The sequence below is a fragment of the Pan troglodytes genome, chromosome 8 (assembly GCF_028858775.2).
Source record: "Pan troglodytes isolate AG18354 chromosome 8, NHGRI_mPanTro3-v2.0_pri, whole genome shotgun sequence".
Taxonomy (NCBI): Eukaryota; Metazoa; Chordata; class Mammalia; order Primates; family Hominidae; genus Pan; species Pan troglodytes.
In genome coordinates, this window is record NC_072406.2 from 26,351,366 (window position 1) to 26,375,113 (window position 23,748).

At 42.3% G+C, this 23,748-nt stretch overlaps 1 protein-coding gene across 50 annotated transcripts in view; it reads right to left on the reverse strand.

Moving 5' to 3' along the window:
- The window catches only part of BEND7 (BEN domain containing 7), an 87,815-nt gene that overhangs the window by 38,696 nt on the left and 25,371 nt on the right, over positions 1-23,748 (reverse strand). For 31 of the 50 annotated variants that reach the window (XM_016962656.4, XM_016962658.4, XM_016962667.4 and 28 more), the window contains 4 exons: positions 19,218-19,559; positions 16,238-16,360; positions 12,083-12,348; positions 350-575 (listed from right to left, as the gene is read on the reverse strand). In XM_016962656.4, coding sequence (XP_016818145.1) covers positions 350-575; positions 12,083-12,348; positions 16,238-16,360; positions 19,218-19,559 — 957 coding nt within the window. Of the gene's footprint in view, positions 1-349; positions 576-12,082; positions 12,349-16,237; positions 16,361-19,217; positions 19,560-22,339; positions 23,071-23,748 lie in introns of those variants that run through there. The other 19 variants (XM_054660728.2, XM_063780466.1, XM_063780473.1 and 16 more) reach the window with 5 other exon arrangements.

Consider the following 23,748-nt stretch of genomic DNA (forward strand, 5'->3'; position numbering starts at 1 on the left):
ATAACTCAAACTTTAAGTTGAAGTCATATTCTGAGGAAGCTCTTAGTTAGAAATTACAAATTACCTGCATTTTAAAAGTCAAGAAAAAACTTCTTTTTGGTTCTGCAGCAGATCAAACTGGCTCTTAAATTATTATTTTAACAAATTAACATTACCTTGAATAATGAATTCTAGTGGTACTTGGGGTGGTGAATTACAGAGCTCACACCTGAAAGCCATGTGAATGGCTAAATTGGCAATGGCAAATGAAACTGGCCACTAGTCAGTTTACTACAATTTCAGCTGCATCGTTACGGAATGAAGGCAAAGCTCAACGAAGAACCCACAAAATGAAATGATGCAGACCAACCTTTTATTGCACCCACAATATTTTGGTCTAGTCCTTTCCGGTTGTCATTGAGTCCTCTTTTCCTCTTCCCATTGGGTAAGGAGTTAGCCAAAGTCTTGTCATCAAAAAACGCACACACCAGTTTTCTAAACAGAAGGCTTCCTGAGCGAGTGTAGTTTGACAATATAGAGTCCAGCTGAGATTTAGGCATAAACACGTCAAAGCCTTCAGCAAGTTGTACTTCTGGCTACCAAAAGAACACAGATATTTCATTAAAAGCAAGATTTGAAGCATCTGACTTTGGGTACATGAGCAACAAAAAAACATCACTAGCTACTGAAATGTACATATCCTACAAATGAAAACACTCTTGGCTTTCTTTGTGTGCCAGGATCTGCTATTTATAAAACCAAGGACTAGTTATAACTTATGAAACAAGATGCTCTAATTCCAATATTGAGCCTTGTCAAAAGCAATGGAAAGAAAATAGCCAAGAGAAGGCTGGACAACCACAAAATCCTATCATTCTAGAGCTAACAGGGAGTTGAGACTTCTGGATGAAATATCCTCATTTTGTAAACAAAGGAACTAAGGCCCAAAGAGATCATAAAAAAAAAGATTGAGAAATAATTCAAATGTGCTCAGTGCAGTATAGTTACAGATCACTTTCTCATACACTAAATAACTTAATTTCTTTCCCCTAAGGACACAGATACGGGGCTAACCCAGAAGGCCCCTGGCTCCTTCTACTATGCCAGTGGCTTTTAGCTGCAGAGATATTTTTTTTCCCCAATGAAAACTTTTGTAAACTAATACGTAAAATAAGTAAAAATGATGAGCAGGTTTCCCAGGCAGTTTAAATCCACTCCCCATCCCTAATTTTAGGAGGAAAATGTGAAACTATGTCCCAGATCACTCTTGGAAAACCAATGTGCTAGCACACTGCTTCCCTGGCAGGGATATCCTGACTGGGATACGGAATCAGAAGACGTCCAAGGTGCCTTTCAACTTGGACTCTATCGCACACGCTCGGCGCTCAGCACGCCTTCTCCAACAGCATGCCAGGAGGTTTACAACTCAACTTTGAAGCTTTCAACCCAGTTCATACCCTTTCCTTTACAAAGCCTTCCAAATGAACTGATCTCCTAACTCCTTCCTGCCCATGGAGGTGGCTACAACTCTCTGTTCCTGCTGTTCATTTAGCAGACATATGATTCTATTTCTTACACTGTATTAGAATTATTTATTAGATTGCAGCCCTCCCTGATCCTGAAGCTCAGACTTTGTATCTCTAGGATCTGGCATATAGCAGGCACTCCATAACTTCTTGTGGAATAGACGAAAGTTCATTAGTCATAACCTGCACTACTAAGTCATTTAGTTTCTTGTTGGTTATGACATGGTAGCTGTAAAATAATAACTTTAATATGAAGAAATGCAATTGGTAAACTGTTGTTAGGAAAAAAGTCTGAAGAAAACCTCACTGAATTAAGACATGCTATCAAAGCTGATTCTTAGATCTCGTATTCATCACTCTGCAAAACTGGCCCTGCTTTGCAGTTTCTAATCACATCAGAAATGTGAGGATCCGGGATTAATTTTCTCTCCTGGATGGTAAGAATGATTATTTTTGGTTTTGTCCTATCACTTTTCAACATGTCACCCCACCTATGGTCAAAGTAAACAGGGCTCAGAGCATAGCTTAAATTCTTTGGATGACACAGGAAGGAGTTTGGGCCTGGTCCCTCCGAAATAGAACTTTTAACTGGAATATCCAGAAAGTCATCTCATGCTTCTGCTCCACTTTGCCATTCCATGTTTGGTCTCTGAATGTTTGGTGAATATCACCATGCACAGCTATACTGTCAGGTTTTCCCCTTAACTTCTGCATCTTGCTGCTTGCTGGTTCCAGGTCTCCAGAGGAGGTTGTCTGAGCTGGAGGCTGCATCCCTAGTTCCCAGAACAGAGGTGGTACATACCAGGCACTCAATAAGTCTTTGTTGAATGATTCAATGTAGACACTATTAGGATTGAGAGAATTTTACCATCATAATCTAAGATGAAGTTTTATTCATAACCAGAGTTTTATTTTGCACATCCTATGCTGCATTTAGAACTTTTGTTCTAAATGAACTGATCTTGGATTTTGGCTAAGTGCTCCTGTATCATTTGAAAGCCATTTAAAAAAAATCCAAGTTTATCTTAGAAGCAGCTAATCACAGCTATTTGAGGATCTAGGGTGGTTCAGACACTCTTAATGGCAAGAGAGGAAGGGGAAGGACACTAGTTACTCATATAATCTCAGTTTGATTCTGATACCATTAAACAGGTACTTAAAACGCTGACCTCTGAGACTTCCCCTTTGATTCATCCTGTGAACGTGGACCCCAGTTTGAAAAACACTGACCTGAATGAGCTACCAGGCGGAACTGGCCACTCCCTTCTTCATGTGCTCACACTGTTTCTAAGAACTCTGTTTACAGCACTTTTCACACAGCATTTGCTTAGCTGGGAGTTTGCATTTGTCATTGGGATGAGGACTCTTGTATTTGGAGTGTCAAACACCCATTGACTGCCCAATAGATATTTGTTAGAATAAACAAAACAATATGTAAGAATTCATTTAAAATGACTGGTGTTGATTCACAGATCTTTTATCCCTGTATAAAGAAAGTGGGTTTGAAAGTTTGCCACGCTGTGCTCAGCACACCTGTGTCTTCTAACAGTTCATGTGGTACCTCCAGGAGTTGGGTGACCTGGAGAACAGTGACCCAGCTGTTTCAATACCTACTCACTGAGCCCCCTCCATGTGTAGGAATCTGAAGGCTGGTTCTGCAGGCAAGACATATGCACAAATACCTATCCTATAAAGTCGAACGTGATAAAACATGAGAAAGAACGGAGCAAGTGCTGTCTGAGACAGCATCAGGCAGGACTTGGCTGCTGGGGGTGCGGGAGGAAGGGGGCTCTTGGGGCTCAGGAGGGGATAGGACAGTGTTTTAACAGGATCTTGAAGGCAGGATTCAGGAGACAGGTACAGCCGCTGTTTCTGGTATCTGCCACAACTCCTAACAACTAAGTATCTGGAAGTTTCTGCAGAGCTAAGAGACTTCCAATGCAGACGCTGTCACTGCTTTCCATTCCACTTTCTACTGCCAAATACTGTTATTTTGAACTGTTCTTTCCAGATCAAGGAACATGAACTCACCCCCTTGCAAGCACCTTACAAAGAAGGAAGTAGTCTGATTAGTGGAGGCGGTGGTGGCAGCGGCAGCCGGGGCACAGGTGACTGGGCTCTGTCCTTCCTGTTCTTCTCGGCCTGTCTCCTATTCAGATTTCTAAGCCAGGAGTGAACAAGCGCCAGTGCTATCTACGTGTGCCAGATGCCGCAAGGCAACAACGCCTTAAAAGAACAAAAGAGGGCAGCTTTGTTTTCTGAAACATGAAGAAAAGATGACGTTCACTAATCTCACATTTTCACTATGAAATCTTTTTATTTCCTCCATTTGATAAATATAATCACAGTGGATTACTATCACATAATGATCCACATCTTTGTACGTATATTTAAAAACAGGATAAAGCTCTTTCTTTAATTGTATCATTGAAATCTCTTAGTTTACTGACTCTAGTTTAAATGAGATCTCTCTGCTTACTGATAGCTATGACAGAAACCAACACTCTTCCAAATGAATATCATTTTGAAAACTAGACTTCTCTTGACAGATTCACAATTTGATACTCAAGCCAAAATAGAAAGCGAATATGTTAATTTACAGATTTTAGTGATTACTGAATATGATTTTAAAATGATGATGTCTAAACGAACAGTTCAAAATAACAATCTAAAGTTGGGGCAGGATTTAAGACACTTAGAGTCATCATTTTAAGAGTTGGGAGTCTGAATTCCTACTATAAATTTGGATTTTCATCTATGTCCTGCCTATTTTAGGCACCTTGGCCACTTAGTACAACAATGTATCAAATGCTGACTCTTCCTTATTCATCTCACACTGGGTGAAGTTCTGGAGGCAAACATTGCATACACTGCATACACAGTCACCAACACTCTTGAAAATGTCCTGGATCCAGGCCTGTGGACTTTCACAAATTTGTTTCTTTGCATTTCAACTGTGGTCTCCCTTTGCTTAGAAGTAGCTGGGGTTAAGATCTAGTTTGGCTGGGGAATCTCCTAACTAGGTAAATGAAGATGCTCCTTCCCCACCCCTCTGCCCCGTTACGCTCCCAAGTCCCCATAAGCACATCACGCGACTCCCCTGTATAATCGAAAAAATACAAAGTAAGACAATTTTTAGGAGATCATGCTAGTTAACCACCGAGGGACTATTTCTATCATAGGCTATTTTATATAAGGTATTAGTAAGGTATTAATAAGTAAATTACAGTAAGATACATAAAAAGCTACATGTGGTCACTGGTTAAAAGAAGTGCACAAATAATCATACTGGGCATTAACCCCAGATTTTCAATGGCAGATTAATAGTGTACAGATTCTGTGTATTATATAGGGTCACCTTTGCAGGCACGTGCACAGGGCAGTTTGGACGAGGTCATATGCTGGTGGGGATTTGGGGGGCTGGGCTGGCTGGTCAGTCTCAGGCTGGCTCAGGACCAAAAGCTGAAAGAAAACTACAGATGAAGAGGCAGGATCCTGCTGAACAAGACTAACTGATTGGGGGCTGAAAAGCCTATAACAGGATTCATAAGAGTGCTTAAAGGATGTGAATTTAGTCTATGTCCATACCACTATATACAATGATCTTTTGTTCTTGTGTTTATTTCGTAGTATATTAGATGTATTTTGAGGAAAATGTGCTTCAGTTTAAGAAAAGAAATTTTAAAACACAAACTTCCCCCATAATTGATTTAATTTTGTTCATAAATGTGATATGCTTCTGTCTGATAAAAACTAAATGTTCCTGTAACTCAGGTCTGCCCCAGGTGGACATAGCAAGAATCACTATTATCATTTATTTTCTATTTTTAAATTTTATTTTTATTTTTTAGAGACAGGATCTCAACCTGGTGCCCAAACTGGGGTACAGTGGTGGGATCACAGCTCACTGCAGCCTCCAACTCCTGGGTTCAAGTGATCCTCTCACCTCAACCTCCTGAGTAGCTTGGGCTACAAGTGTGTGGCCAGTTAATTTAAATAAAAATTTTTTCGTAGAGACACAGTCTCACTATGTTGTCCAGGCTGGTCTTGAATTCCTGGCCTTCAGTGATCCTCCCTCCTCAGCCTGCCAAAATGCTGAGATTACAGGCATGTGCTACCCTGCCCAGCAAATTTTTAAAATGTATGTATTTATGTATTTTGTAGAGAGGGGGGTCTCGCTTTGTTGCCCAGACTGGTTTCAACTCTTGGCCTCAAGCAATCCTCCTGCCTTGGCCTCCCAAAGTGCTGGGATTATAGGCGGGAGCCAACATGTGCAGCCTGTCATTTATTAAGTGCTATGCTGAGAACATAGCCCATGAGGAGGGTAGCCACAAGAGCATGTGGGACTAGATGCTCACCAGCATGGCTGTTCCTGTTGAGCAGCTCAGAACAGATGTGGCCTGGGGACACAGCGGGCCTGAGCCGCAGTGTGGATGGGGCAGAAGCATGCTCGTGTCCTACGTCAAGGCTCATAGTGGAAGGAGGCTGCCCTCTTTTCATTAAGCAAAAAATGCTCCGCCAAAAGTCCTATCTAAAAGTAGGTGCAGTTTACACGATAGCCTATAGTGAATGTTGAATGGGATAAAAATGAAAAGAAGTCATCCAACAGCCAATTCTTTATAGACATTTTTAGTTGACAATATTTTGGTAGAGCTAAGCATTTAATTTTAGAAGAGGATACAATTTGGTCCCTTGAAATTTTCTCCATGTACTTGCATAATGAGACATTCCCGTCTTTTAGAGATGCTTTTAGCTTTTTCCTTCTTCAGGTAATAAATTAATGACTCTGAAGACTAGGGCTTGATTTATGCTAAAGATATTTGAGCCAAAATGTACAATACGTAAGAGTCTAACCACTGCAATTTAGCTTCTCTCCTAAGGCCACTGAAATGGCTCCTCCAAGATGTCCACTCTGAGAGACTATCCAGGCTCCCAGGTGACCTGACTGCCTGCACCACAGCTGATGTCCTACGCTATTATAATTACTGTGTGTGAATTTTCCTTCATGTGCTCCTTCAAGGGCAGGGACTATTTCACACACTTCAGTATGCCCTGGAAAACAGCAATATAATTAACATTTATTTGCTATTTACTATATTCCATGCCCTAGGCTAACACATATCATACAGATTTTTTCTAATTTGATTTTCACCCTATGAAATGGCTACTATTATTATCCCCAGTTTGCAGATGCAAAAACCATGGCTCAGAGAAGTGAAGTAACTTGTTTAAGATTATCCAGCTAATACACGATGAAGCAAAGATCTGAACTCCTGCAGCCTGTGCTGGAACTTACACTCTCAGGCATACACGGCCTCAATTTCTCTTCTTTTTTTTTTTTTTTTGTTTTTTGAGACGGAGTCTTGCTCTGTTGCCCAGGCTGGAGTACAATGGTGCGATTTTGGCTCACCGCAACCTCTGCCTCCCAGGTTCAAGCGATTCTCCTGTCTCAGCCTCCTGAGTAGCTGGGATTACAGGCATGTGCCACCATGCCCGGCTAATTTTATATTTTTAGTAGAGATGGAGTTTCTCCATGTTGATCATGCTGGTCTCGAACTCCTGATCTCAGCTGATCTACTCGCCTCAGCCTCCCAAAGTGCTAGGATTACAGGCGTGAGCCACCGCGCCTGGCCAATGGCCTCAATTTCAATGTGTCAATGAGTAAATTTAAAAAATCATTTGCTTGGTTTTCTTTACTTGATCCCAGTGGATCACTTTATCTTCTATTGGGCTAAGAAGATGTTAAGAAAACAGATTTCAAGGCTGGGCATGGTGGCTCACACCTGTAATCTCAGCACTTTGCGAGGACGAGGCGGATGGATCACTTGAGGCCAGGAGATCGAGACCAGCCTGGCCAACCTGGTGAAACCCTGTCTCTACTAAAAACACAAAAATTAGTTGGGCATGGTGGCAGGCACCCATAGTCCCAGCTACTCAGGAAGCTGAGGCAGGAGAATTGCTTGAACCCTGGAGGTGAGCCGAGATCATGCCACTGCACTCCAGCCTGGACGACAGAGTGAGACTCTGTCTCAATTACAAAAAAAAAAAAAAAAAAAGCAAGCAAGCAGATTTCCAACACAGATATTCTGATGAATAGCCACAATTTATCTTCTGAAAACTTTTAAACTGGCATAATCTAGTATTACTGGAGACTATTTATAGTAACTACAACAGATAGAAAAACATTTCCTATTATTAAAAATTATTTTAAAATATTGTTAAAAACTAATCTGATTGTTTCACCAAGCTGAAAAACAAGAAACGAAAAGCAACAACAACAAAACAAACTTAGGCCATGTATATCTGCCCTGAAAAACACAAATCAATATATATAATCTTGAAAAACAGCGACCATAAGAAATTAACAACTGTCTTCTCTCAGTATTGGTAGAGTATTGGGTTGTGAACTCATGAAGAAAGAATTAAATACTGTATTTTCTTTTTTTCTTTTTTTTTGAGATGGAGTCTTGCTCTGTCGCCAGGCTGGAGTGCAGCGGTGCAATCTCAGCTCACTGCAATCTTCGACTCCCGGGTTCAAGCGATTCTCCTGCCTCAGCCTCCCAAGTAGCTGGGATTACAGGCATGTGCCACTGCGCCTAGCTATTTTTTTTTATTTTCAGTAGAGACGGGGTTTCACCATGTTGGCCAGGACTGTCTCAATCTCCTGACCTCCTGATCCGCCCGCCTTGGCCTCCCAAAGTGCTGGGATTACAGGCGTGAGCCACCGCGCCTGGCCTAAATACTGTATTTAGATCTGAAATTTAGTTTTGGGTGTCTGCTTCTGTGTATAGTTGAGGTTTGAATTTTATTTAATGTGCTACTTTTAAAAGGGTCAAATAATCCTGCCCAAAAGAGAAATATTCCAGGCTATTCCCTTTCTAAAAACACTATTTGTTCACGTGTATTTTTTTACTGATAGATATAGATAAGTTTTATTTTAAAATATTTATTCCCATAAAGACACTGAGGTAAGAATGCTAAGGTTAAAAAAAGAACTAATATTTATTGAGTGCTTAAAATGGGCCAGGCCTTGTTCTAAGTGCTCCACAGGGATGACTTCATCTAATTCCTCCAATGGGCCAATCCCAGGAGGGAAGCACTTGCTATCCCCATTCTACAGAGAGAAATGGAGTGGGGAGGGGTCAGGTTCATTGCTCAGGGTCACACAGCTGAGAGTCTAACCCAGGCAGCCTGACCTAAGAGCCTGCTCCCTGACCCATGAAGTTCTCCCCAAGAAACTTCCAAGTAAACAGAAACAACTGCCACAGCTGAAACTTTCAGTTCTTTCATATGATAATCATCCCCTCCACAGTGACTGAGTGTTCGTCACGCACAGGCATTGGGCTAGAATGGGCACCCGCAAGTCCTTTGCGCAGTGGACAAGGGCAGATGACAGACCTGGGTTGCAGGACACACTCCACTTTTCTTGGCTGTGTGAACTTGTGCAAGCTGCCCATAGAAAGCGGATAAGAAGAATACCTCAAAGATGGCGCATGAATACTATTACTATTATTATTATTATTATTATTATTATTATTAATCACAGTCTCTGCTCTTGAGAAGCTGGGGTGGAAGGATGCATTAACATGTATCCTGTTTGTATATTTACAAACTATTTACAAAATATACTGTTTGTATATTTACCAAACAGTATAGAAGTTCTATCCAGGAGGATCATTCAAATCACAGTAGAGCCTTGAAGGGGAGTAGGTGGGTACAGAGAGGAGGAACAGGAAAAAACAAGTAAACTGCAGTGAAATTGAGGAGGGGGCTCTCCTTAAAGCTAAGTCCTAAACTTAATGTTTCCTAAGTTTATTTTGTATATTGTGCTTAATGCAAATGCAGATGTTTCCTCCTTCGCAGATTAAACAAATAACATTTACTGAGTACCTTTTATGTGCCAGGCACTGCTACAGGATTTTCCCATATACTCTATCTCATTTGATGCTCACAACACTCTGCCATTTTTGACATTTTGGTTGGTTCTGATTAGAACTTAGTGTTTTTCTGCATCTGAGTAGGGACTATTGTTATCAGTTTGAAGACAGTGGCTGATCTGCCATGATTGACAGCCCCTTGTGGGCCCTTATGTTTGTGTTTGTGCCATGGGTATATACATTGGCATTTGGGTGACACTACGAGTCACAACGCAAAAAGGGAACTCTATACACTGTAAGTTTTTTATATTTACAAAAGCGATAAAGCACGGGTTTCCAGTGTCACTTTTCATCGTTTCCAGTGCTAATCTTTCTCCTGTGCTCGAGGTGTCTAGCAAACGTGTTGAGGATATGAAATTCACTTTTCCTTCCCATCCAGAGCTGAAAGCCTGCACTGCTTTTGCTCTCCGCGTCTCAGTTGAAGTCTCAGCTGCAGCTGTAACCCAGCAAGTTTCCCAGATGGGAATCCAGGGCTCACTTCCCACTCAGTCCCCATGTCCCTCCTGAATGTCTCTCCATGCTCTCCTCTCCAGGGGCTCACTGCTCCTGTCTAGCCCTCCTGATCTCCTGCCTGGCAGGCTGCATGCATCTTCCTCCGGCTATCTCTATCTTTCTGTCAGCCGCATGCTGTTCTAGCTACGGTTCTAAGATTCAGGCACAATTCTTCCTTTACTGGAAACTTGCAATGGCTCCCTCCTGCCCACAGATAAAAGGCTGAAGGCCTCACCTGGACTTTCACTCTCTCACCCCACCCTACTTTTACCAATGCCGGCCAGACAGCTGTTCTAGCAACACTGGGCCACTTGCCCAATCCTATGATTTTGTTTTTTTGTTTTTGTTTTTTTTTTTGAGACGGAATCTCCCTCTGTCACCCAGGTTGGAGTGCAGTGGTGTAATCTCGGCTCACTGCAACCTCTGCCTCCTGGGTTCAAGTGATTCTTATGCCTCAGCCTCCCGAGTAGTTAGGACTATAGGCATGTGCCACCACATCCAGCTAATTTTTGTATTTTTAGTAGAGAACGGGTTTTCCCATGTTGGCCAGGCTGGTCACAAACTCTTGACCTCAGTTGATCTGCCCACCTTGGCCTCCCAAAGTGCTGGGATTACAGGGGTAAGCCACCATGCCTGGCCTCACTTTTCTTTAGAAGCATGTTATTCTTCCAAGACAATCAACAGCTAACTGAGTTTTCATTAGCCGGGGGTGGTGGCAAGTACCTGCAGTCCCAGCTACTCAGGAGGCTGAGGTAGGAGAATTGCTTGAACCCAAGAGGCGGAGGTTGCAGTGAGTGGAGATCATGCCACTACACTCTAGCCTGGGCGACACAGCGAGACTCTGTCTAAAAAAAAAAAAAAAAAAAAAATGCTTAGAAGATTTAAGGACCGAATGTACTTTGTGTTGAGGAATAATTTACCTCTGTTTCCGAATATGTGATCTACCTGGGGTTTGACTCAGGGCCCTAGTTGCAATAGCAATATGATATCATTGCATGAGCTGACTGGTCCAGCATAGAACGTTATCATCATTAATGATGTTTTAAAATTAAATTTTTAGACTAGATGAACTTCTTAACAATTGTAGCAAGTGTTTATAGATTTCAAAAAAAAAAAAAGAACCTTTAACACCGAGAATTAGGTAAAAGTTCCAACAACTTTCCAATCTAAAAAAGTCACAAGATGATGATTTTTGTCCCCTCCCTTTGTTAAAAACCCAATGTGGATATACCCTAGCAAACTGTCTTCCCACAATTTCTTTCAAAATTTTAAAAACTTTTTTAAAAAGCAATTTGTTTCCTACTTAAAGTTTAAAAGGTATGGCCAACCTCCAATCCTATACAGGCCTGCGGGAGTTCGCAGCAGGATTCTCGTCCTATGCAATCTGATAAGAACAGATCCCCCATTCTTGTTTATTTTAAGAACTCTCCCAACAAGTTAAGGTTCACAACACAAACATACTTAGAGAAAGACATTGTAAATAGAAATGCAATTGCAAATATAGTGCACTATTAAACACATTCGTTTATGGTCCTATGAATGTAAAATAGCAAGTCAGATGGTTATCTCAGATGTCATCCAACATTCTGGACTGCGGCAACATTCTGGCTATGATATTAAAATAGAAAAACCTTTGCAGAGCGTTAACCTATCATTACATGGAGTAAATGGCATGGCGCTGCCACCTAATTAGCAGTGTGGCTTGCATCTATAAAATAGAATTAGCATGACTGCTCCTTTTTTATTATTAGTTTGTGTTTCCAGAAAGGTGTGACCTTATCTGTATGGTCCTGTTCATTTATGCCCATCTACAAAGGATTTAATTATATTCTTTTAGGTCTCTACACTAAGGAAATTGAAAATTGTCACTGCAAAATTAAAAATGCAAAAGAAATTAGTGAGCAGATTATTTACGCCATCACCCTCCTCCTTTCGGAGACAAAGACTGGAAACCTGTCTAAATAAATAAGGCATCACATTTTCAGAAAAGAAAACTCCAGACAAGAAAATTATTACCAGTCTTCTTTTCTTCTTTCCCACATATAGTCTGCAAGTTTCTCTAGTTGTCAAAAGGGAAATCTATAAATACTATAAAATTCCCAAAAGTTACATAGCATTAGAGTCAGCAGCCAGAAAATGGCAACTTACATCTGAGGAAGGTGATTCCAGAACAATGCCGAATCCTAGAACGCGGCTCTCCTCCGGGGAGGTGTGCTCGGCTGCCTGGAGAGCAGATAGCTCAGAGGCCACCACCGACTTTTTCTCCATCTCTGACCCACTGGGCTTCTGTTTCACAGTAAGAGGTTCCACAGTCTTTGGGGGCACTTTTTTCTTTTTATTTCTCTTTCGTGAGACAGCAGTTCGCTGGGAGCATATAAGGGAAATTGGGGGTTGTTGTCTGTTTTGAGTTCCAACTGCGAATAATAAACAAAAATATGGTACAGGCACGTGTGTCTGACTTAGGAAAACTTATCTCCGGTCTATCCATGTGATCTACAAACTGAAACCGAAACGAGGAAAACTCCAGGATGAAGCACACTAAATAAATCTCCCACTGGACCTAAAGGTTACCAAACGCAGGCTCTGAAGCACTTTCAAGTCCTAAAGGCAGAAAAATACTCAGGAGAAAGCGTTACTGCAGGTGAATCGTGACAGCATACTGCTGTTGGGTTCAATGCAGGGAAAGGATCATGAGCTGTGAGAAAACACCTGAGCATGGCTTTATAAATCATAGGATGTTTTTAAATAAATGAGAACTTCGGAATTTAAATTTAGATAGAGACGGCTGTGCTTCCTTGTAATCCTGTTTCAGGATTACATTTGGGGTTAGACTGATCCGTTCCTAATAATCTACAGGTGCCAAAACTGATAAAGATGAGACAGTGATGATCATTTGGGCAAGACTGATCAAAAGAAGCCGTCTGGGATGATTCTATATTAGGGACCAGTAAGCATGTGGGAAAAGCCTGTTAGTTACTTAATTAGGACCAGTGAATCCTTCCTCACCAAACAAATATTCTCCACACATCAACCACCTCCAGAGCACCCTGCTACATGGCCTCAGACCAGGCTACTTCTCTAGACCTCGGTTTCACATAACTGGAGGAGCAATATCATTCTGTACAAGTCAAGCAAATCAGTGAAATCTAGAAACAGTTCCAAACATGAAAAGCACAGTACAGGAACCAAGTATTCAACCTGATTCTATACTTAAAGAAATCCAGGATGGTAAATTACAGTTCTCACAGGTGCACTCTGAGAAGTAATGTTTGCTAGCCATTTAAAAATACTCTCTTGGAAAGTGTAATTGGAAAACATGGCATCATTGTTTAAATCCTCAAGTATTAATATAGCTTCCTAAATATGACTATAGGATGTCCCTGCTTTTCAACAGAAATGAACCTATAAGACAAGTGAAAACTAAAGGTCTTTAAAGGCATATAAACATGAATCACCTCCTCTTACCTCTTATCAGTCTGAAAATAAAGAATATTTACACTTTGATCCTGATATTTTTGTCTCCAAATTCAAAAGCAATTCATAAATATTAGAAGCAAACTAATTGCACTACATAAGAGCACAGAAGTTTTTAAACCAGTAATTAGTCTAGCTCAATGGTTCTCGACCTTGGTTGTACATTAGAATCACTTGAGTTTAAAAAAACTGAGATGCCGGGCCAGGCATGGTGGCTCACCCCTGTAATCCCAGCACTTTGGGAGGCCGAGGTGGGCGGATCACGAGGTCAAGAGATCGAGACCATCCTGGCCAACATGGTGAAACCCCGTCTCTACTAAAAATACAAAAATTAGCTGGGCATGGTGGTGGGCACCTGTAGTCCCAGCTACTTGAGAGGCTGAGGCAGGAGAATCACTTGAACCCAGGAGGCGGAGGTTGCAGTGAGCCGAGATTACGCCACTGCACTCCAGCCTGGCGACAGAGTGAGACTATGTCTCAAAACAAAAACAAAAACAAACAAACAAAAAAACTGAAATGCCTCAGCCCCACGCCAGACGAAGTGACCTGACACCTCCAGGCATGCTGCCTGGGAATCAGCATTGTCTGAAAGCTCTTCCAGTGATTCTGCTGTGCAGCCAGAGCTGGGAACTTCTCTTTGCTCTCTCTGCATTCCCCCTCAAGGCTGGGTCTGCACCCTCAGAGTCAAAGGGACCTCGAAAAATGATCACGATGGTCTAGGCCCCAGGCCTTGCTAAGCCTCATGATTCTAAATTAGAAATGAAAATGTTTTGGTTTAAGGAACACGGGGACTATCTGAGTTTTTCTTCTCCTTTTGCAAATCTAGACACAGCCCAAGTCTCTGGCATCCAGATCTTACCTCTAGGTCTTATTCCCTGTCTTCTTAAAAGAAAGGTGAAACTTTCTAAATGTAATTTAAATCTAAGTCTTCAGGCATTAAACCTTAAGTAAATCTACCCACATGACACAAATTTTTAAGTTTAAGAAAATTAAAGGAGAGTAATTTATTCAGTTTATCCTTTGTGCCATCCTACAGCTTTGGAATCGTTTACCTCCCTAATCTGCAAAGGTTCAGAAAAGAAAACATAGCGACAAAGTGGCATTTACTTAATAGATTCTAAAAAGGCTTCCGTCAAGGATTTAAATGGTTGCAATTTGTAGTTTGCCATTTCAGTAGTAAGGAGCTTAAGTGACAAAACAAATCATTACAATTTCATATGCATATTTTCTTAAGTGCTAACAAATTCCTCCTCGGAGAAAAGAATCCGAACATCATAAAGTAACCTTTCTTTCTGAGCTCCTTATTTAGGAGATGTTAACCTCCTCCAGGTTAATAAGAACACAGATTATCGTAGTGGAACAAGGTGAGTCCAATGCTTACTGACCTGAGCAAAATACTTCCTTGGGGTAAAACCAAATTCAGTGCTTAAAAAGATGCTGTTTAGCCCGGCGCGGTGGCTCACGCCTGTAATCCCAGCACTTTGGGAGGCTGAGGCAGGCAGATCACCTGAGGTCGGGAGTTTGAGACCAGCCTGACCAACATGGAGAAACCCCATCTCTACTAAAAATACAAAAATTAGCCAGGCGTGGTGGCACATGCCTGTAATCCCAGCTACTAGGGAGGCTGAGGCAGGAGAATCGCTTGAACCTGGGAGGCAGAGGTTTCGGTGAGCCGAGATCGTGCCATTGCACTCCAGCCTGGGCAACAAGAGTGAAACTCCGTCTCAAATAAAAAGATGCTGTTTTTCAGAAAGTAGCTCACATTACTTTAATGTGATCTTGGGTGACTGATATATCTAAGTATTAATTAAGCTTTTTACATCAAAACCACATCACTGAATATTACAATTATACTAGAATTCACTAAATGGCATCCTGAACAGCTTCTGAGTGACGACCTTCCGGACTACCATCCTGATGAAAGGGCAGGAAAGCCAGTCACGACATGGCTTAGATCAAGTGGTGATGTCCCTTGACAAGAGGGAAAACTTAATACAATGATTTATTTCTTGTACCTGTGACAAAAACAATTCTGTTTTCCCTCAATTGTGAAGATCAGAAAATACAGCTGCTATAATGAAGACGTAGACTTCCAGACTTTTATAGAACGCTTCATGGACTTTAAGACCACACTAATGAAACAGCTTAGGCTTGTACCATGCCTTATAAAGTTCATTGACAGCTACTACATCATTCTATTTTGACAACAGCCCTGTGAGTTAGATATGAATTCTCCATTTACAGACGTGAAATAGGAAGCTCAGATGCGCCACACAGCTCCAAAAGCAGAAATTGGCATCCAATCCCAAATTACAAATCCACTGCTCTTCCGTCCCTCAACTTGCCTGATGGCAGTGAAAACAAAAAGGAGTCACATAAACAAAGACGACAGAACACGGCGGATCTCTGAGCTTCCGCATCCTGAATAGGAGAGAGAAAAGCCACAAAGCATAGCCTGGGGCTCCACATTTCTTATCTGCTTAGTGCTTGAACACTGAAGCCCATGCTTCCTAAAGGACCCCTCCATACACAGTTGTTCCCAAATTTAATTAACTGACATTTGTGAAGTACTAGGAGATCATGGAATGAAGTCTATCGAGTACATACACATAATTATATGAGCTGTATCAGTAGCAAGACAAAATATGTTTGATTCGCTAAAGGAAAAATGGATTGTAGAGAAAGCTGAAAAAACAGATACTTGAAAAGGCACAGCAAGACAGCAAGGTGAGAAGAAGGCTTTAATAAAAGCACAATGAACATTCCAACGGAAGATGTCAGATATGCATTAAAAATCAAAGGACTCATTCCGAGGCCTGATCCTTGTACCTGCTTGAATTTGCATTAATTTCCTCATGGTCTTGAGTTCTTGTAGAATGGCCTGCAACGTTGACTGGCAGTTACAAGTACAGCAGTTTGATCCAGCTGATGAATTCACCACTGGAAGTTCTCCTGAGCATGAAAGAAAAGAATGACATACTCCAAACAAACCAAAAAAAAAAAAAAAAAAATCATAAAGAGGTGGAGAGAAAAAAGAAAGTATCTTGGCAGGATTTTGAAGCATGTGCAATTATGATGAAGCTGTGCCTAAGGAAAACGTACCCACTAATTATCACAACCTAAATCTGGGGGTCTGACTTTATCTAATTATCCAGGCTTCCATACTGTAAGGTGCGTGCTGTGGCGCGGTGCGGGAGCCCGCATGCATACACACACACAATGAGTGGGCACAGCAGGCCTCCCTATTGTCAGAGCTGTTCATCTCAAATAACACCACCTCAAAAACTCACTCGAAACACACTCACGCTAATTCACACAAAAAAGGAGCCCTGAGGACAGCCTTGCAAAAAAAATTTGGTAGCTGTGTTTAAGAGTTCATATTAAAAATTATATGAGTTCTATTGAAAATAGTTTTGATATTAAGCACATTATTTCAAAAACAAAGAACTGTGCGCACATGAAAACTTGTAGAATACTCTCTGGGTGTGGCGTTTGGGGTGGGGAAGCACAGAGGAGCAGGGACGGGAGGATATATTGGAATTGGATGCGTTCGAGGGTATTGGTGGGCTGGCTGGCTTTTCTTCAACTTCACAAAGAAAATCTCTCTACCTCTTTTCTCCATTCCCATGGCTTATCTTTCCCTTGCCACAGCCTCTTTTGCACTGTTTAAATTTAATGCCTTTTCCTTGGTGAACCTATCTTATTCTGTTTCTCTCATAGGTAAGCAAGTATCTTCTATTGTCCTTAGAATAAAATGGGACATTTGGACATTGCTCTTACAGTGGGTTCCCTCCAGCACCTGTTCACCTGACCACCATAAAATGGAGCAGTTGAGAGACTTCCAGCGCTCACATTGGCTCACAGGCCAGCAAGGTAAGTTCCATGGTTTTGTTCCAATTATATGTTTTATTATACTTTATATACCTTAAATCCTGTAATATGCATTATTTGGGAATACTATAGAAAAATTCACCAGAGCAAAACCATGAAATACTTCAGGATAACTTAGTGATTGTAGTGGTACAATTATTTACATTCAAAATTGTAGCAAGATTGTAATGTTACAACTTTAAGATTATAAATAATCCCAATGAAATACCAAAGTAGTCACAGTTATATGTAATATATTTCTTTTTTTTTTTTTTTTTTTTTTTTTTTTGAGACAGGGTCTCGCTCTGCCGCACAGGCTGGAGTGCACTGGTATGATCTTGGTTCACTGCAACCCCTGCCTCCCAGGCTCAAGCGCTTCTCATGCCTCAGCCCCCCAAGTAGCTGGGACTACATGCATGCGCTACCACGCCCGGCTAATTTTTGTATTTTTTAGTAGTGATGGGGTTTCGCCATGTTGGCCAGGCTGGTCTCGAACTCCTGGCCTCAAGCAATCCACTCATCTCGGCCTCCCAAAGCGTTAGGACTACAGGCGTGACCCACCACGCCTAGCCATATTTCTATTGAAAACATAAAATATCTATTTTCAAACTGATATGGGGGAATTTATGTTTGTAACTTTTACTAACTTCATACTTTTCAAAGTAAATCCACTGTCCCTACTGTATACTGGGAAATAGAACACTGTTCACCCAAAACTTACTGATGTGGGGTTTATTAACTTCATACATACCTAAGGGTATTTTATTTCTCTTATTGTCTCTTCCATGGTAGTAGAGTTAGAAAGGTCTTAAAGAATATTTCTAGTCACTATTCTAAGTACCATCTTTTATCATTTTTAGAAGACAAAACCAACCCTTTTCAGCTTGTTATAAATCATTTTCTAATTTTAAAGAGAACTGACTTTTTATTTTTATGGAGGAGTCTTTAAAGAGCTGTGTCCCTCTAACCTGGAGGCATGCCAGCATTGGAACTTTGATACTGGCTTATGTACTACTGAGAGGCAGAGAAGACACCCATACATTTCTGGGGTCCTTCGCTGTCTCATCAATGTCTCAGGATGGCTTTTCATGCCCCTGAACCACAAATTGTGTTTTTAAAAAAAGTCAAAACAGTTCTCTTTTTCTTGAAGGATATTGTGAAATGAAAATGAATGGAAAAAAATCCTTAACTTCTTAAGGAAACTGAAAATGCTTTCTTACCTTTTTCTTGTTCTCTTTGTGAAAACTATAGATCTGCACATCTCTACAGAGTTTACAGAACAAATATTATAGCATCCAGTGTGGCCGGATAGAAAACTAATATGACCACAAAAAGCATCAGGTTTTTCTCCTTAAGCTTTGAAAAAAAACTGTCATTTGATTCTTTTCTTAACAATTAGGAAACTTAAATTAAGAAAATTTTACTTTAAAGGAATACTTTCCATTGCTAATGAAGCATGTTACAAAATATGGATCACTGGGTTCAGTACTGACGTGGGATGCTGGGTTATCAGCCCCCCACCCCTGTCCGCCCCCGCCTTTATCTGGGACTCTTCGGATAATGAGTAAGGTGAAGGAGTAACCAAGAGGATATGTTATTAACACACCATAGGACCAGGAAGCTTCTTTTAAAGACAATGGGGAGCTCTTTCTGCCCTAATGTTCAGGTTTTTTGTGTGACAATAATATCCATACATGGGCACAAAATGATCGCTTTAACTTCTTAAAGGGCTAAAATCTCTACCAGGAAATCTTCACTTATAACATAGAACCCCCTGTCTTTCCTAATTCTCAATTCTGTTTTTTAATAGTCTTCAACTCTTTCCTTTGTGTCTCCCTGTCTTTTAAAGCAACTCAGCAAAGGCAGGTAATTACGGGAGGGCTTAATAAATTGAACTCAACACACTGAATATTTAGAAATAAAACAGAACAGTACAAACCCCCATGAGAGCCTTCTGAATGTTTGTTGACAACCATACCATTGGAGCTCGTGGTAGGGTGGGGCTGGCTTTGGAAGGTTCTAGAACGGGTGCCATACTGCCCTGAGAACTGTCCACTCTGGGGCGGCAGCTCATTCCACACACCACGTGAAGACGGGTGGAGGCTTTGCGGGGCCTCAGCAGAGGAGTTCAAACGTGGAGGCCAGACTAAATCCAGGTCCTGGGGCTCTTCTTTTAGTTTCTCTCCTTCTTTGCCAACTCGCTGATAGATCCGCCCAGTGCTGTCGTTCAGCAATCTTCTCATCCCTGTAATTTGCTTTTTTATTTCCATGCTTTCATCTCCTAATGGAAACAGGGCCAAAGTTAGCACTCTAAATTAGTGAAAGAGAAAACAGTTCACTAACCAAAAAGAAGAGAAAGAAAAACAACCCTTCTTTGGAAATGGGAAAGATGACTGACTCTATGAACTTAATCTGTAAAACGCAAAGGCAGGAAAACTGACTACGGTCTGAAAAAACCCATCCTATTCCTGGTGCCTCTCATTTTAACCTCTTTCTGCAAGTCGCTTATGATGAAAGAGGTTTCTTGAGAGTGTGTCATCAGGAACAAACATGACATTCCCTCTTTGGAAGCATTTTCTGAATGAGTAGGTGATGAGGAAACAGGCTGAGACAGAAGGTCAAGGATAGAACTGGACCGCGGAACCCCTCTGCTCTGATGGGCCACAGCCACCCGTGAGGAATGGGCAGGTCACTAAAGTGCTCTGCTCACTGTCTGTCAGCTTCACCAGGCGGGGCAAGGACAAGGAAGAAAGCCTGGACTGGCAGGGACGCAGGGCTTCACTACTGACACAATGTCCTCCAGGATGACTGGCAGGGATGCGGGGCTTCACTGCTGACACAATGTCCTCCAGGATGACACGCTGCCGCTGGAGACATCACCTTCAGAGAGGACGGCCGAGGAGACAGAGAGGCGCCGAGTGTGGCAGCATGGCAAGCGAGGGGGTTTTGTCTTTCTGGCACCCTGACTCCCATCACATCAGCCTGGTGATGACCGAGGGGTCCCTGCCACTCGAGGTCACTGGCGGTACCAGCACTGGAAGGGCGGAAGTGCAACCTCCCCACCGTGCCCTCCTCCCATGCCAAACGCACTGCCACCTCCCCTGCAGCGTAACTGTGTGCGAAAGGTCACAGGCCACTTTGAAATCCCACCTCACCTACACTGACTTCTTTTTTTAAGATTTTTCTCCCGTCTCAGGACATTTTTTTTTAAATGAAAGAACTTCTATACTGCACTGGGAGTACTTAATAAATATTAAAGATGTCTGTAATATTGTACAGATAGAAAATCTTTTTGGCCGGGCACAGTGGCTCACGCCTGTAATCCCAGCACTTTGGGAGGCCGAGGCGGGTAGATCACCTGAGGTCGGGAGTTCGAGACCAGCCTGACCAACATGGAGAAACCCTGTCTCTACTGAAAATACAAAATTAGCCAGGTGTGGTGGCACATGCCTGTAATCCCAGCTACTCACAAGGCTGAGCCAGGAGAACCCGGCTCACCCAGGAGGTAGAAGTTGTGGTGAGCCAAGATGGCACCATTGCATTCCAGCCTAGGCAACAAGAGTGAAACTCCATCTCAAAAAAAAGAAAAAGAAAAAGAAAATATTTTCTATCAATAATAATATCAGAGGATGCTGATATCTGTTAGGAGCTATTTCAAACACACTATCTTCTTAAACTGTGCATCAGCCAGTATCTTCATAAAGATGAAGAGAAATGAATTTTTTTTTCTCAAACCCAAAAGATAAAATCTTAGGCCACTGTTGGGCATGGTGGCTCACACGTGTAATCCCAGCCCTTCGGGAGGCTGAGATGGGAGGGTCATTTGAGCTCAGGAGTTTGCGACCAGCCTGGGCAATATGGAGAAACCCCATCTCTACAAAAAGTACAAAAGTTAGCCCAGCATGGTGGTGTGTGCCTGTGGTCCCAGCTACTTGGAGGCTGAGGTGGAGGGACTGCTTGAGCCCCGGAGGCAGAGGTTGCAGCGAGCCGAGATTGTGCCACTGCACTTCAGCCTGGGTGATAGTGGCAGACCCTGTCTCAAAAAAAAAAAAAAATCTTAGGCCAGGGTATGTGTGTGTAAACATTCATGCAGTTACTCTAATAAATGCTTGAAATTTAAACTGTAAGATAAAGAAGAGGCTAACAGACAGCATCTGTTAAGAAAAATACAGCTCCTACAAATAAAACACAGCACATTCAATATAATGATTGCACTTAGGATCAATTATAATGATCAATATATGTATATATAAGGATATGTATATATATATATATATGGATCAATATAATGATTGCACTTAGGATAAGCCAGGTTTCTCTGTAGAACTGGTAACTGCACAATAACCTAGCCGTTTTGTGCTTTCCAGTTAGATATTTAGCTTATTAATATATGTGTTATGTTACTAAATAAGGAAGTTTATTTTGAATTTACTGTTCACTATTTTGAAGTAAATATCTTTAGTTTTTAAAAATGATACTAAAAACATTACAGAATATATTAATTCTGTCTAATTGAACATGAGTGAACACGGAAATAACACAGATTTCCAAATTTACAATATTGCTATGTGTTGTTGGCATATGCTTGAGAGGAGAAATATTCTAATTTGAGATAAAACTATTTCTACTTCAAAACCCTGTGAAGATTACAATATATAAACAATAAATCATATTCCAGATTTTATGAGAATGAACGACCAAGCGAGATTTCAATAACGCAGAGTCAGCAAAATTTACTACTTTCTCGAGAGGCTACGGAACAGGGTGTGTCTGGAAGAGGTCCCAGAGGAATCCTGAAAGATAAGCCCACAGGCAAATGCGGTATTAATTTCAGCAACCAGACACATACGTTCCCGGCTAGTTAACACCACAATTCAAGCAAGAGGAGGCATCTTTTCTGTGTGGTTTCCACCCACAGCCCTCCCCATCAGGCCGGGTACGCCTGCACTGAAGTCCATGCAGAGACTAGCCTTCTCTGGCACAGGTTGGTGGCCGCCACCCCTGACCCCAGGCTCCCTGAACAGAGCAGCCATAGCCAGGCCACATGGGGCAGATACCCACCCCGGCTCTCAAGTCCATGCCGGCTTGCTTCTCTACGCTAACTGACACACCACAGGAGAAGGGATGTGTCTCCTGCCAAAGGTCCTGCCTCTGCTCTGTAGATATAATGCTAGGATAGATACAGTGCTACCATTAGGAACAGGAAGGCGTCACAAGGATTCTGGAACCTTCTGAGGGCAAATCTGCTTTGTCATGACCTCAGTTTCAGAGTTCCAGAACTTATGCCTATGAAAAGTACATGGCTGAAAATACAACCTGAGTTTTGCATAACTTTGTATTTTCATTTTGACAACCAGCATCCTAAGCTGCAGGTGGCAATGAGGGAGGAAGGTGGCAGGTGTGAGGGGTTCTGGCGGTGGGCTGCGCCTGCCGTGTGCAGAAACATGTCTCCCAAAGGCAAAACAAAACGAAACAAATACACAAAAAATCAGGACGTCGGGGGACTGAGGAGGAAGAAACAGTGCTGAAAGGAAGAGGGCAGAAGGCCAGAAGCAGGTCCCTCCTCAGAGGAAGTAAGCTCACGGCCTAGCTCACTGTGGCATGTTTTAAAGGATGGAACACATCCTTTAAAGGATGTGTGTGGCTCACACCTGTAATCCCAGCACTTTGGGAGGCTGAGGTGGGTGGATCACCCGAGATCTGGAATTTGAGACCAGCCTGGCCAACATGGTGAAAGCCTGTCTCTACTAAAAACACAAAAGTTAGCTGGGCGTGGCAGCGCGCGCCTGTAGTTCCAGCTACTCGGAGGCTGAGGCAGGAGAATCACTTGAACCCGGGAGGCGGAGGTTGCAGTGAGCCAAGGTTGTGCCACTGCACTCCAGCCTGGGCAACAGGGTGAGACTCCATCTCAAAAAACAAACAAACAAACAAACAAACAACAACTAAAAGGATGGAACACAGAAAACTGCAGTAACTGCAGAAGTCTGTGCTGAGAGGAGAGCTGAGAGGTGAGCTGAGAGTCGGCAGGGAAGGTTGAAGAAGGGCAGAGTGTGGAAAGTTTCTTAGGGGAGATGACGGGACGTTCAGGAATGGTCTCTGGGGTTTACTGAGTCACACTCTCTTCATCCAAAGCAGCAGAAGCAGCTGAGCAGGTCACCCCTGCAGCTGCTGCCTAGGAGGAGGGAGTCCTGGGGCTCTACTCCACAGCAGGGAATGATGAGTGACAGGCTTTGGCAGACAGGAAGAAAGAGGTTTCCTTGCACATTTGGGGCAGATGGGGCAGAGGATCAGAAACGAGGCCTGAAGACTCCAAGTGACAATGACAAAGAAGCTGAGTCAACCTAAATAATCTGGGGACAGTGGGTGCTGGGAGCAGATGAGCAGGCTGAGCCGTAGAAGCTCGTTGAGTGTGGTGCAGTGTTAGTGTGGGACAGGACAGGCTGGGCTATTACACCCACACCTGGTCTCGC